The sequence below is a fragment of the Candida dubliniensis genome, chromosome 4 (genome assembly GCF_000026945.1).
Source record: "Candida dubliniensis CD36 chromosome 4, complete sequence".
Lineage (NCBI taxonomy): Eukaryota > Fungi > Ascomycota > Pichiomycetes > Serinales > Debaryomycetaceae > Candida > Candida dubliniensis.
The window spans coordinates 1,520,470-1,533,724 of record NC_012863.1 but is presented as its reverse complement, the minus strand read 5'-3'; the positions used below and the strand labels follow the sequence as shown (position 1 = coordinate 1,533,724).

Below are 13,255 nucleotides of genomic sequence, written 5' to 3'. Positions count from 1 at the left end.
TATACAGATATTATATTATATATAGTGGTTGCTTTACAAAATTGTGCTGATATTGACCCATGATTAATATATCAGAGATGCCCATCGTGCGGCTCAGAATTTCTCATTCGGGGATAATATGGGGAAAAAAGCCAGAGCTTGAACTGAGGATTTTGTAACCAAACTTGACTCCTTTACAAAGAAAAGTGAAACAAAATGCAATTCTACCAAGGTTTAATGTTTTTCAGAGGACTATTTATGGGAGGCAATCAAGTTTTGTTTTCTCAACCTTGAACTACCCCTAATTCTCAGTCAGAATAATTGGCCAATACTTAGTTAACATTCTACAGGCTACAATTTACACTTTAAACTAATTTTCCATAAACATTAAAAAATATATTTTCATTTACATTCAATTTACATTACAGCTTTCCTAATCAACCTTAATAAGCAATTTACCATTTGGCTTGTTATCCTCAAACAACATGTTCCAAATTCTTGGAATATCAGCTAAACGTTTTGCTGGTTCATCACCAGATAACTTTTCAACATGGTAAGCACCTTGAGCTTTGATTTTACCTTCTTTAACAGCAGCACCAAGAATCTTGATAGCTTCTGGGAATTGAGCAGCAAAGTTACCAACAATGAAACCATTGACACTCAAGGAGTTGGTAATGATGTATGGCCAGGTGGTGACAGCAAAAGCTTTATTGTCATTGTAACCCGAGATAGCACCACAGGCAGCAACATGACCAAACTTGTTGATCTTTGTCAAAATAAAACTCAAAATTTCCCCACCAACACAATCAAAGTAAACATCAATTCCTTCGTTGTCTTTGGCCAAGTAATCACTGACTTGATTTTGCCATTCTGGATTTTTGTAATTGACACACAAATCAGCACCTAAGCTTTCAACCCATTTACATTTTTCATCTGAACCAGAAATACCAATCACTTTAGAAGCACCCAACAAGTGTTTGGCAATTTGAACAACAGACGATCCAGTGGCTCCAGATGCAGCAGATACACATACAACTGGACCTTTTTCACCTTCTTTTGGACCGCCCAAGTATTTCTTTAATTTAGCAACTTCGGTCAAACCAAAGAATGCAGTCAACGTAGTCATACCTAAAATAGACAAATAGAATTCCAAAGGCAATCCCAAACTCTTGTCAATTTTGTTGAAGAAAACAGCATCTGGAACAACAGCATAATCGGCCCAGTAAATTCTACCACTGGCAATGTCACCTTTTTGGTATTTGTCTGACTTGGATTCAACAATTTCAGCTAAACCCAATGAAGCCATTGGGGTGCCTTCGTGGACTGGTGGCAAATAACTTGGAGAATTGTCACCTGCTTTTCTTAACCAAGTTCTTTGGGTTGGATCATTAGACAAGTATAACACTTTAGCTAAAACCTGACCTTCTTTTAATTCTGGAATTGGGACTTCTTTGATTTCAAAAGTGGAGTCGTCTTCATTAACTTTAGTTTGAATGAAACCAGATGGACAGGTTTTCAAGAAAACTTGAGTAGCAACTTTAGGAGCAGACATTGTTAATTGTATTGGTGTTGTTTATTAAAGTAGTGTTGAATGATATGATTGAAAGGGAAAAAAGAAGAAGATGAAAGAAAGTATAGTTGCTGAAAATTGGCTCATTTATATAGTTGAAGAAATGGAAACCCATTCATGCACGTTCCGGACTTGTGAATTGAAAAGTCAGTATGAGATTATTAAGCAATGGAAAAATACTCATTTTTCCGCAACTCTTCTCATGACACAAAATGTTGCTAACCCAATACTTCAATGATCTGTTTAGATACATTGCAGTTATTTCATCGAAACTTATTAGTAATTAACTCCGATAGAAGATGTTGTTTGTGTTTGATGGATGTCAAATCATGGCGGATTTACCATGACAAGTACACTCTTGAATTAATAATCGGTTTTCTCATTTCTATAGTTCTAGAAATTTCTTCATGAACAAATAATCTTTAAAAAAAAAAAAAGAAAACATAAAATAGCAATGAGTTGTCGATAGCAAGCAGAGAAGAGAAGCTGAGGGGGGGGTGATTTTCTAGAAATTTTGCAACTCACATCAAGTTGCTTATTTGATTAGATTGCTTGACTTACTCGATGTGGTTGAAATTGTAGTATCACAACACAGATTTAGCCATCTCAACCTCTCATACCAACAATTCTTACTTGATATTTACATTAACATATTTTTTTTTTCTTTTTTGAAATTTCTACTGCAATGTCTACCAATTGTAACATTATCTTATGGTTATGTTATCAAGTTTCCCAGAATCGGTCTGGTGAAGAATCTGCAGTCGTGTAATCGTGTATTATAGCGAGTACGTGGAAAGCAAATCCACTCAAGCAAGAAAACTCAACCAACAGAAAAAAAAATATGTATGAACTTTGAGGTTGGTTTCTGATCAGTTTTGCCACCTATATATATCAAAACACAATTGCCAATAATCTATAATGGTATGTCTAACCCAATTAGAAGATTTAAATATGTATCAATAATTATATACTAACAATTATGGAAATAGTCATTAAGAGTTGTTCCATCCAGTACTAATAAAGAGTCTTCAGTGAACACCACGAAGTTTGGTCAACCAGCTGAGCATGCACCTGCCTTGCAAGATAGTTTAAGATCGCAAGAGGGTCCCTTGAATATAGCATCAAAGATAAACAATCGTCATCCATTAGAATCTCAAGTGACAAACTGGGAAAAAACTCAGGAAGAAAACAGAATGGAAACTTATAGACGTATATTTGGTGCTGGTGCTCCAATCAAAAGAGCCATGGAGTTGGAAATCGTGGAATCATCATCATTTAGACCAAGTTTGTTAGGGGGTGTTGATTCAATGCATAAGGATATCTTGTTGAATAAAGATTCGAGCGTTGATTGGGAAGATATTTACCCTGGAGGATTTGCTAATGGTGACAACGTGAGGGATTTCCATTCTGAAATGGAAAAACAAATGGGGATTTAGTAGAAGCTAAATAGAATAAGGAATGAATGTGGTTTAAATGTGATTGCATTGTGAAATGATTACCAGAATACAGTAAAGAGTAAACTTATTGATCTGTGATAACATTTTGAGCTTGAAAAACACGTCAAATTGAATAATATCAAATGAGCTTTATTCACTAGACAACTAATAGATGAGAAATGACCTACTCTTGTTAAATATCATTTACCACCTGTGCTTTTGACACCTCTCTTCGTTCAGCACACAGACTTACATTGTTTACTTCCTAAAATCAATCCTTGAAAGTTAAAATATGTTTTTACAATCGCAGCTTAGTTTAAAATAGGAACATTGTCCTGTTGTATATAGAAATCAAACATTAATCCCATTTAAAGTACAGGAAACCCAATGATAGGAAGAGAAAGAAGAAAAAAAAAACCTGCTAATGTATTGGGGCAATTTTCATGGGAAGCCCAAAAACAGAGAGAAAGAAAATTTTTTTTTTTTTTTCAACCAAATAACAATCAAAATTTGAATTCCCTAACAAATTCAATTCAATCCGAACATTTTGTTAAACCAAAAACCAAAATAGTTTACTATCAATTTAGCAATGTACTCAAGAGCTCGTAAATCGCAAGAAAATTCAAGTAATGGGAATACTGATGAGGTTTCCACCTACAATCAGCATCAATCCCATAACAGCAGTAACAACAACAATAGTAACCATCACCATCACCACCACCATTACCATCATCATCACTCACACCAGTATCCTCACACGAACACTATTCCTGCAAACAAAGATGGCAAACGTTATACCATGAATGAAGTATTCCAAGTATGGTATGATAATAAAGACCAGATTTTGAACAATAGTGTTCCCGTTGGTGCTGATGAACCCTACAAATTGTCTAAACCAGAGCCTATTTATCATTTAGATTTGCAAAGCAATCTAACCAAATCAGGTGATTTTCAACTGGAAACTACCAAAGAAGTCACTGATTCATTAGATAAGCTTACCATTGGTGCAGATTCTGAAGTAGATACAGCTACTCAGGTCAGTACTGCAACAGGAGGGCCCTCGGCAACAACAGGGACTGGGACAATTTCTTCGATTCAACAAGCACCACCAGGGATGTCACAATTGCATAAAGATTTTCCTAGTGTTGATTCCAAATTTAGACCTTTAGTAACATCTGATAAAATTGAATGGCATTACATTGATCCTTCAGGAAATGAACAAGGTCCATTTAATGGTGATATGATGCAGGAATGGTTAGCTGGAGGTTATTTGAATCTTGAATTGAAAATAAGACGAAAAGAAGAAGCGTCGTTCAAGACATTGAGGGATTTATGTGAAAGTTTGCAGAATTATGTGACTCCTTTTAAAGTTCCATTACCTGATTTAACTACGCCTAATGGTGATGCCAGTGGTGGTAATGCTACAGACAATGGAGTTAGGACCACAACCACTGGTGGTGGCAGTCAGTTCTTTTCTGATAATTTGCTGGGTAATACCTTTCCTAATTTCCAATCCAACTTGTTGTCTTCATTGGGTGGTATGCCACAGAATAATTCATCTCAAACAAATTTGTTTGCTAATGATTTTATGAAACTGGACCCGTTTTCCAATCCATTGCAGTCTATTAACCCAGGTGGCTCCTCAGGGTTTTCCGGTTCAAGTTTTGGTATTGATACATTCAACCAACATACTACTGCTGCTAGCAACATGGATGCGTTCAATCAGAGTTTGGGGTTTCCGTCAATGCCAACCTTGTTGCAACAACAAATTCATCAACAACAACAACCAGCATTGTCTAGAGTCAACAGTGGTTGGGGTGTTGATACAGCATCATCCATTTTGCATTCAGGGAGCAGTCCACAAACTCCCATTGGTGGCCATTCTGTTTTGAACAATCCAATTAGCCAACCTGCTCCAATGTCTCCTTGGTTGCCAGAGGCTGTTACCCAGTCTCATTCAAGAGTTAGTTCTCCATTTACATCAAGTGTAAACCTAATTGGCGGAGACACAGATCCATTAGCTTCGGTTCAACCAGAAACCAATATTGCCAAAAACAACACTACAGGTTCCGTTGGTGGGGTCTCTGAAAACAGATCTACAACCAATACTAAACCCTCTCCACAATCCGAAGATTTAGTTTTAGATGACATTCATAATTCTGTTGTCACTGATATTTTGAACGATGATGAACCTAAAACAACTAACAACCAACATGATCAAGCAACATTGGTTCCCATTGTCCATGATCAATCTACATTGGCTCAACCTACGCCTTCTGAGTCTAGACAATCAATTTCAAACGAATCCACTGCCAAAGTTTTAGAAACAGAGCAAGAACCAGAACCAGAACAAGTTAAAACAGTTGAGTTAAAGCCATCTACACCACAAGTTTTGGCCCCATGGGCAGCCGCTAAAGCCGATTCCAAGAAACCGGCCTTAACATTGAAAGAGATCCAAAGACTTGAGGCAGAAAAATTGAATGAACAAAAGAGAATTGAAGCACAAATCAAAAGTGAACAAGCCGCTAAAGCTTGGGCCAATGCTGCAGCTGCTGAAAAGGCAATTAAAGCTGAAAAAACTCCAGTTGCATTACCATCAACTTGGGGGTCTGCTTCTAATGTTCCAGTTACTAAAACCTTGGCTGAAATTCAAAAGGAAGAAGCCGAGCGTGCTAAGGCTAAACAAGCAGCTGCCAAAGTCAATTCTCCAAGTACTACATTTGCTCATGCCATTTCTAATTCAGTTCCAAGAGATGATGGACCTGCTTGGACTACAGTTAGTAGTAAAAAGCAAACTTCGGCTCCAGTTGTAAAGAAAGCTGCTACTACAACTACTATTCCAACTTCAGTTTCAAAAACAACTCCTCAATTATTGCGTTCGGTTTCTGCCAATAAACAAAATGTTTCCGCTGTAAATGCTCAAGCGATTAGAGAAGACTTTTTGGTATGGGCTAGATCCAGTATGACCAGCTTGTATCCAACTGTCTCTAAAGATGATTTATTGGAAATTTTTATTACTTTACCACCAAATTCGGCCGATTCAAGCTCATTAATTGCTGAAACTATATACAGTTCTTCTGCTACTATGGATGGAAGAAGATTTGCTCAAGAGTTTTTAAAGAGAAGACAAAAAGTTGATCAACAAATTGGTGGTGGGGATCATGTATCTTGGTCAGCAGCCATCATTTCATCAGCAGATAAAGTTCAAACTGTTGATGAAGATGGTTGGAGTACTAGTTTGAAATCCAAAAAGAAGAATGGTAAAAGAAACTAAGGTTGTGAATAGGAATCAATATATAGCTGAGAATCGACGTAAATAAACAATTTTTCTGAAAAAAAAAAAAAAAAAAAAAAAAAAAAAAAAAATTCAAGGGTCTTATTAAACATATGTTAGTTAAACTATAAAATATGTCAGCAACTTTTCGGTTGTTGACAACTTTAGACATCACGTAAAATCTTAGCTATGGTTTCAATATTTTCTTGTGGAATCATAACCACACCAGATCTTGCCATTGAAAAATAATACAATTCGGAAAGATTTTCACCACCAGTAATCAACTTACTAGCTAATCCAGCAACTATACCTGTAGAATCCAAGGGAAGTTTGGAAAAGTCTATTGTTATGGGTATAATTACATCTTGAGTTGATCCAATAATATATTTAGAGTCAAATCCTAACCTTGTTCTTTGTTTACTTGATTTCGGTAGAACAAGAGATACTTCATTGTAATAAGTTCTGGTAATGGCAAAATAATTTGGTATTGTTTCTGTAGATGATAAGATTTTGGCTGATTTAATAATTGCATTGTTCACTTCACCTTGTCTTGAACCCGTAAGTAATAATTTCACTTTGTTATTAATCATAGGATGAATTTGCGATTGTTTGAATGATTCAAATGTTCTTTCTTCTAATTTTTTGGAACCTTGTTCGAAATCAAATTCTGTAGCAATTGGTGACGCTCCAAATGTAGGAATATAACTATTGGAAACATCCAGAAATTCAAACCTATTTTTTGTAAGAATATTGACGACTTTTTGTTTCAAATCATAGGGGATTAATACGATATCATTGAAATGACTAGATATGAAAAATAAAGAAATGTTGTTTTCTGATAATGGTTTAGTTAATTCCAAAATTCTTAATGAATTATCCGAACTACCATCACAATCAACACTTAAACATAAATATTTTTCCGGTAGCAATTGGACATCAGTATAGTTTAATTGTTTACATATTTCAATTGGTTGTTGGAAATATTGTTTCATCAACTTTTGTGAACAAATAATTGTACATTCAACAGGAGTCAAGGCAATATGGAAAAAATAATCCTCGGATTCAATATCTTCTTCTATTGGTTGTTCAAGTGGAGGGCTAGGGGGTAATTTGCTTGAATTATCAACCAATTTTGAGTTTAATCCATCACTGTCCGAAGTAGATGTACTTGAGCTGTATTCATCCAATCCATTGCCGTCGTCATCGTCATCATCATCGTCGATGCTTGATTTTTGAAAGTTTGAACTATCAACTGAATGATATAGTAGTTGCAAAATAGAACTGATAAATATCCAATATTTATCTCGTGATATAGATAGTATCGATAGCATAGTAGGGTTTAAATGTACTTGTGTACTCATTTTGAATTGACCATGTAATGTAAAATTAAGGATGGGGGCTCCAAAAAGAACAACTCCAGATATATATATATATATTTGTAAAAAATTAAATCAAACAAAGATTTGAATATGAAAAATTGAAAAGGGACAAGAAAAAATCAACAAACAAACGAACAAAAAAAAAAAGGTTTCCCGTTGTGAGTCACAAAATATGATTTGAGCTTAATCTGATAAATTCTATTTAAATACAACTTAACTTGAATTAAATATTTTTAGAGAGATGTTATAACATATTTATAAATTATAACAATTTTCAAGGGATAATGGGTGTCAGGGGGGAAACCAGGATAAAGTAGAATTTAAACAATCTAAAAGTATTGAAAATTTATAAATGAATAATTCATGCCTCTCCCCCTCTACTACTAGAAAGAAAACAAAGAAATGAAATTTCAATAATAAACTTAGTTAGTAAATTACTTACTGTGGAGAATTTTATTATTTATTTCTAATTCCTTTTATCCATCCATTTTTTAGTTTCCAATTAGTGTGTAACAAACCATCAAGAGTTTGGTGAATATCTCCTCCTCCCCCCTTTCTTGCATGCATTGTTAACTCTCATGTGTAATGCACCACACCTCTGTCTTTATAAATTTTTATTTTATATCTCATCGTCATTAGTATTATCATTGGAATTGTCTTTAATTATTACTTGCTTTGATCCTCACCCCCAACATAGCCCTCTTTCACTTATAAACTAGTCGCTTAGACAAAGATAATCCAAGAATAATAACACGCAATTCATGTTAAATTGGTTGTAATGGTGATTATTCAAAAACCGCAATAACCGTATAAGCCAGAAGAGAACTTTTCTAGACCTGATTCCAGGTGAAACCACTAAATTATATTTGGAATTAACCAAAAATAAAAAAAAAAAAAGAGGGAAGCAAAAAAGGAATAGAACGATAAAAGTGAAACCGTTGTCTGAACAACCCTTATTGTCTTAATTTGATAATGCAAGAAACTTTTTTTTTAGTTTTCCATTCTTCCTCTTCTTCTTCTCTCCGATGAATTATAAATAAAGAAGTTTAACCCAGCCTACAGAATTGTCGAGTTGACAATTTTCTCTCAACAAAGGGAAAAAAAAATTGCAGGAAGTGGATAACTATCAAATATGGAAGGAGAAGGAGAGACAGAAGATATTTGATAGGATTAACAGTTCTACAGATTTTACCAATTGCTTACATTCCCCAGATAACACTAATACCAACAACAACAGATAATAATTGGAGCCATTGTTAAAAGCTAAACGACTACAGTTGGTGACCCCTCTTTTTGTCATGAAAGTGTGGTTCTTTATTATTCTTGTATTGCTTTAGTATACAACCTAGAAAACAACTTTGGTTTTTTTGTTTTTTTTTTTTTAGTTTTCATTACTAGACGTCTCCTAAATTCTGTCTTTCATAAAATGTTTCATACAACTCAATTGCTTCCTTTTGTGATTCAATAGCACTTTCAATGAAGATTTCTACACTATTTCTGAAATCATCAATCCTTTCGTATTCAAAATTCTCCAATTCCTGTTTGATCGTCTCACTTATCTCTTTAAAACTTTGCTCGTACGATTCTGTTCTTTGTTTCAATTTATCAACTTCAAAATTCAATTGATTGATCTTATCAGGTTGTTGTTGTTTTCTTGTAAGTTTATCCAAATGGGCTTGTTTTTTACTCAATTCTTGACTCGAATTATGATATTGTTGATAAACATTTAATCTTGTATCAAATACAAAATTAATTGATCCAATGATTCGAAGATATTCTTCAATAGTGAATCCTAATGTCAATTGATCTTGTAAATTGATTCTATCGAGATTATCTTTAATTTTCAATTCCACTTCACTAAATGCTGATAATAAATCACTAGTGACTTTAGAAATCTCCAATCCAGCTAATTCGCTCATTGTTAATGCAATCTCCTCCAATATCCCAATCATATCCAAACGCTGCTGACCTATTAGCTCAATTGTTTTGTAAAATTGTTTTAAATTATACTCCAAATCATCAATATATTGCTTTTTTGTAATAAAGTATTGGTCTGGCTCAGTTGCTTTGGTTGACATTGAAAACAAAGAGCTCATAAATCCACCTGAAGTGGCCGCCGCAGTGGCAGCAGCAGCAGCAACATTTGAGGACATTGCCACATCTTTATTGCCATCCAAATATTCACTATTCTGTAGTGATGCCCCTGATCCCGATAATCTTTCTCTCTCTTTGGATTCATTGACAAAATCTTGACTCGTTAAAAACATAACAAAATCGGGGTCGTTGCACAACAAAGGGTGATGATTTATTTTGCTCAACATTTTTTCTAACGATAGTCTTCGATTCTCAATGAAATTTTCATTAAACCTTCCAATAAAAGTTTGTTTAGAAGGTGGAGGTGGAATGATTCTCCCGGGATGGTTATTCTGTAATTGATGATATATCCATCGAAAATCTCTGTATCTTCTACAAACTTGCACCAGTTCAACTGCTGGGAAAAACTTTGAATCTAAATTCTTGTTCACTGTTTTGATCGTGTATACAACATGGGCTGTGGTTATATCGCCAACTTTAGTAGGGTCTCCCACTGTTATTTCTAATTTATTGGATTGCGGATCAGGTTCACTTGATTGTTTTTTTTTGCTTTTGATCAGCAGTGGTTTCTGTGGAGAATCAGGTCCATTATTTATATCATATAGAGGTGCCTCAACTTCCTTGGCTATTGATTCCCCATTAAAATCTGTTTGCGAGTTGGATTCTGAATGTTCATTTTCTTTATTATCATCTACACTTAGCGGACCCAATGGACTTGTACTGCTCTCATTCATATGTTGTACATTTATTTTGGAGCTGAACTTTCTTGGTCTCGTTGCTTTGAACTTGGTGGTTTTGATTTTCGTTAAGCGAGTTGGTGATTTGGTTGTCTCGCCATCTGTAGAAATAACCTTTAGTGGTGATCCCTTATCATGAAATAATGCCTCAGAGGAAGATATTTTCCCAGGCGATTTAACAATTGAAGATTCTAATATATCACTATCTTCCGCCCCATGCGTTAACTTAGATAATATTTCATTTGAATGTTCTTTTCTCTCCTCTTTTTTCAATTCGTGCGACTGTTCATCAACGGCATTGTAGTATGATGATTGTTTGTTATATTCATTCACCCCATAATCATCGTTGGTTTCCTCTTCATCTTCATCTTTTGCATATTCTTTAAAACCTTCTTGATTTTCGTTACCAAATCCTAATGGATTGGCAAAGGGGTCATCCAAAGCGAGTGAACTAAATTGATTTGATAATGGAGCAACTACAGAACTGTGTAATCTAGAATTGTTAAGTCCATTTGAACCAAAATCGTCATTGTTGCTTGGAGACACTGCGTCATCCCAAACAGATGCTGTCAATTCATCATTGTCCATAGTGCAAATTAATGTTGGTATGGTATTGACGAATAAAAAATATGGTTGGCAAATTTGGATCCAAGAGCTTATTTATTTCTCGTGTCCATTAGAAAAAAAATAAATGATAATCATCATCATTATTCGGTTACACATTTGTTTTGTTTAGTGTTTAGGAAACCATACACGACCAAGTACAAACGTGCAGGAATACGGTGTTAAAATAATAATAATATTAACATTGCCCATTAAAGATAGTAATGATCGTATGTTATGGATCAGGCAGTTGTTGTAGAAAAATGTGTCTTCAATTAACTGGTTAAACAGATCATGATTATGTTTGTCGATAGAATGATTTCGATATTAATATTGAATAAATTTTGTTAAAATTGTTCGCGCAATATTTTGCATCTAGCCTTGGGCTAGTAATTGAATATAAAAATTCAAACAAAAGCCGTTAGCCTCCACCCCTAGCGATAGAAAGTGTTATTTTATTTTTCATCTATAGTAGAAACAAACTTATTGATTGCTATTACCCCACAAGGCTAGAATTATAACAATGTGGATACTTACAAATACACTGTTCCATAGTTTTAAATTAAATGCTGTAAAAGAAATAGCATAGCCATATAAATAAACTTCTATAATTTTGAACCGCCTTAATTTGACCACCTTCACGTAATGGCTGACCCCTCGTTTCCCAGAGAAAATGCCTCAAATTATTGACACTTCTGTTTTTTTTTTTTTTTTTTTGCAACCATTTGTTTACAATTTTGGTTTTCAACCAACCCCAGGAAAGAGAACAGTCAGCCATAGCCCCTTCTATTCCACCATAGAAATAAGAGCATAACTGTAATGAAATACTATAAATAAGGGTGAATAATCCCCACAATTTTGATTATTTTTTTTAATTCTTATTCACTACTACCAAGATCTTAATTATGAAATCTTATAACTTTATCCTTTTCACCTTTTTGCTTTTTGTTGCTACAATTTTAGGCAAATTACAAAATGTTTACTTGTATGTAAAATCTGATAACAAAACTGTTGATGGAAACGGATTATATTCCATTAAGGAAAGACCTGGAATCAATTACTTCTTCTTAGGTCCTCCTAGTCAGGCTCAAAAATTGATTTATGACGATCAAAACTATTATATTTATCAACAGGTTGATCCTAACACAAGATATTATTTTGGTATTCAAAGAAATATCTTACAATTGTCCAAGGGAAATCCTCAAAAAGTTATTATAAGAAAAAATGGTTCTTTAAATTTTAGAGGTGATGACAAATTATATGCCGTTAAGAATATTGGTGATCCAATAAATTATTCTAAAGATCATTATGCCGTTAAATATTATGCCAATAAGAATAATGTTCCCATGCATGCGCCGAAAGTTACTGTTTATGCTAAAAAGGCGTAATATTTTCAATTATGAGAATGCATGCTTGTTTTTGTTTCTGTTGTACGTAGCGATTGTAGTTTATGTCTGTTTAATACATGCATTTATATTTCGCTGGAACAATAGTCTAATTGCCATGAACCATACCCCATGGCTATTTGAGCTAAAAGTAAAGCACTTTAGCCTATGTGACACAACTGTTTTTGAAATGTTTGCCAGGCTGTACTGAAGTCCCCTTTGATTTTATTTTCACCAAATTTGCAACCAACTTTATAGTAAACTTGATTCTTTTTCTTCAAGAACACCGATTTCCATGATGCAATTACAACATATCTTCGTCTCCATATTCATAATATTTGGTTTTTGTTTCGGAGAGTTAATATCTATCAATTTGTATTCAAAATCAGAAAACAGTTCTGTAAACGGGTTAGGGCTATTCTCTTTACATGAAGGCGAAGGCTACAATTATTTGTTCTTAGGAAACCCTAAAACGGCTCAAAAACTAATCTACGACACCCAGATGTATCAGGTATTTTTTTATTACGTTTACCTATTTCCTTACTATTTGACACTGGTAAACAATTTTTTACAGTTGTCTTCTGTTCATTATCCTTTTAAAATCAAGATCAAGAAAAATGGAGATCTTAAATTTACTTACTCTAACAGGTTGTATGCAATGAAAAATGTCGATGATCCACACAATTATTCAAATGAATATTATGCTATATACTACTACCCAAAATCCAGTGTTGTCCCATCCCAAGCTATGAAAGTAACCATAACAACCAGTATACCCACTAATTAAACAAGCATTTG

At 34.2% G+C, this 13,255-nt stretch overlaps 7 protein-coding genes across 7 annotated transcripts; 4 read left to right on the top strand and 3 right to left on the bottom strand. All coding sequences in view use genetic code 12, as the record gives it.

Moving 5' to 3' along the window:
- Nucleotides 1–412: 412 nt before the first annotated feature.
- On the bottom strand, nt 413–1,531 carry CD36_46170 (uncharacterized membrane protein YML131W homologue, putative; the record flags this gene model as incomplete). The annotated part of the gene is made up of 1 exon (XM_002420215.1): nt 413–1,531. The coding sequence occupies one exon, from the start codon at nt 1,529–1,531 to the stop codon at nt 413–415; it is 1,119 nt and encodes a 372-aa protein (XP_002420260.1).
- Nucleotides 1,532–2,467: 936 nt separating this feature from the next.
- Nucleotides 2,468–2,985, top strand: CD36_46160 (proteasome maturation factor, putative; the record flags this gene model as incomplete). The annotated part of the gene is made up of 2 exons (XM_002420214.1): nt 2,468–2,470; nt 2,539–2,985. 2 exons carry the CDS (start codon nt 2,468–2,470, stop codon nt 2,983–2,985), a joined length of 450 nt encoding a protein of 149 aa, XP_002420259.1.
- Nucleotides 2,986–3,574: 589 nt separating this feature from the next.
- CD36_46150 (uncharacterized protein) lies at nt 3,575–6,259 on the top strand (the record flags this gene model as incomplete). The annotated part of the gene is made up of 1 exon (XM_002420213.1): nt 3,575–6,259. The coding sequence occupies one exon, from the start codon at nt 3,575–3,577 to the stop codon at nt 6,257–6,259; it is 2,685 nt and encodes an 894-aa protein (XP_002420258.1).
- Nucleotides 6,260–6,423: 164 nt separating this feature from the next.
- On the bottom strand, nt 6,424–7,620 carry CD36_46140 (conserved hypothetical protein; the record flags this gene model as incomplete). The annotated part of the gene is made up of 1 exon (XM_002420212.1): nt 6,424–7,620. One exon carries the CDS (start codon nt 7,618–7,620, stop codon nt 6,424–6,426), a length of 1,197 nt encoding a protein of 398 aa, XP_002420257.1.
- Nucleotides 7,621–9,032: 1,412 nt separating this feature from the next.
- CD36_46130 (nexin, putative) lies at nt 9,033–11,057 on the bottom strand (the record flags this gene model as incomplete). Its single annotated transcript, XM_002420211.1, has 1 exon — nt 9,033–11,057. The coding sequence occupies one exon, from the start codon at nt 11,055–11,057 to the stop codon at nt 9,033–9,035; it is 2,025 nt and encodes a 674-aa protein (XP_002420256.1).
- Nucleotides 11,058–11,977: 920 nt separating this feature from the next.
- On the top strand, nt 11,978–12,460 carry CD36_46120 (conserved hypothetical protein; the record flags this gene model as incomplete). The annotated part of the gene is made up of 1 exon (XM_002420210.1): nt 11,978–12,460. One exon carries the CDS (start codon nt 11,978–11,980, stop codon nt 12,458–12,460), a length of 483 nt encoding a protein of 160 aa, XP_002420255.1.
- A 292-nt stretch (nt 12,461–12,752) lies between these two features.
- CD36_46110 (conserved hypothetical protein) lies at nt 12,753–13,244 on the top strand (the record flags this gene model as incomplete). Its single annotated transcript, XM_002420209.1, has 1 exon — nt 12,753–13,244. The coding sequence occupies one exon, from the start codon at nt 12,753–12,755 to the stop codon at nt 13,242–13,244; it is 492 nt and encodes a 163-aa protein (XP_002420254.1).
- Nucleotides 13,245–13,255: the final 11 nt, after the last annotated feature.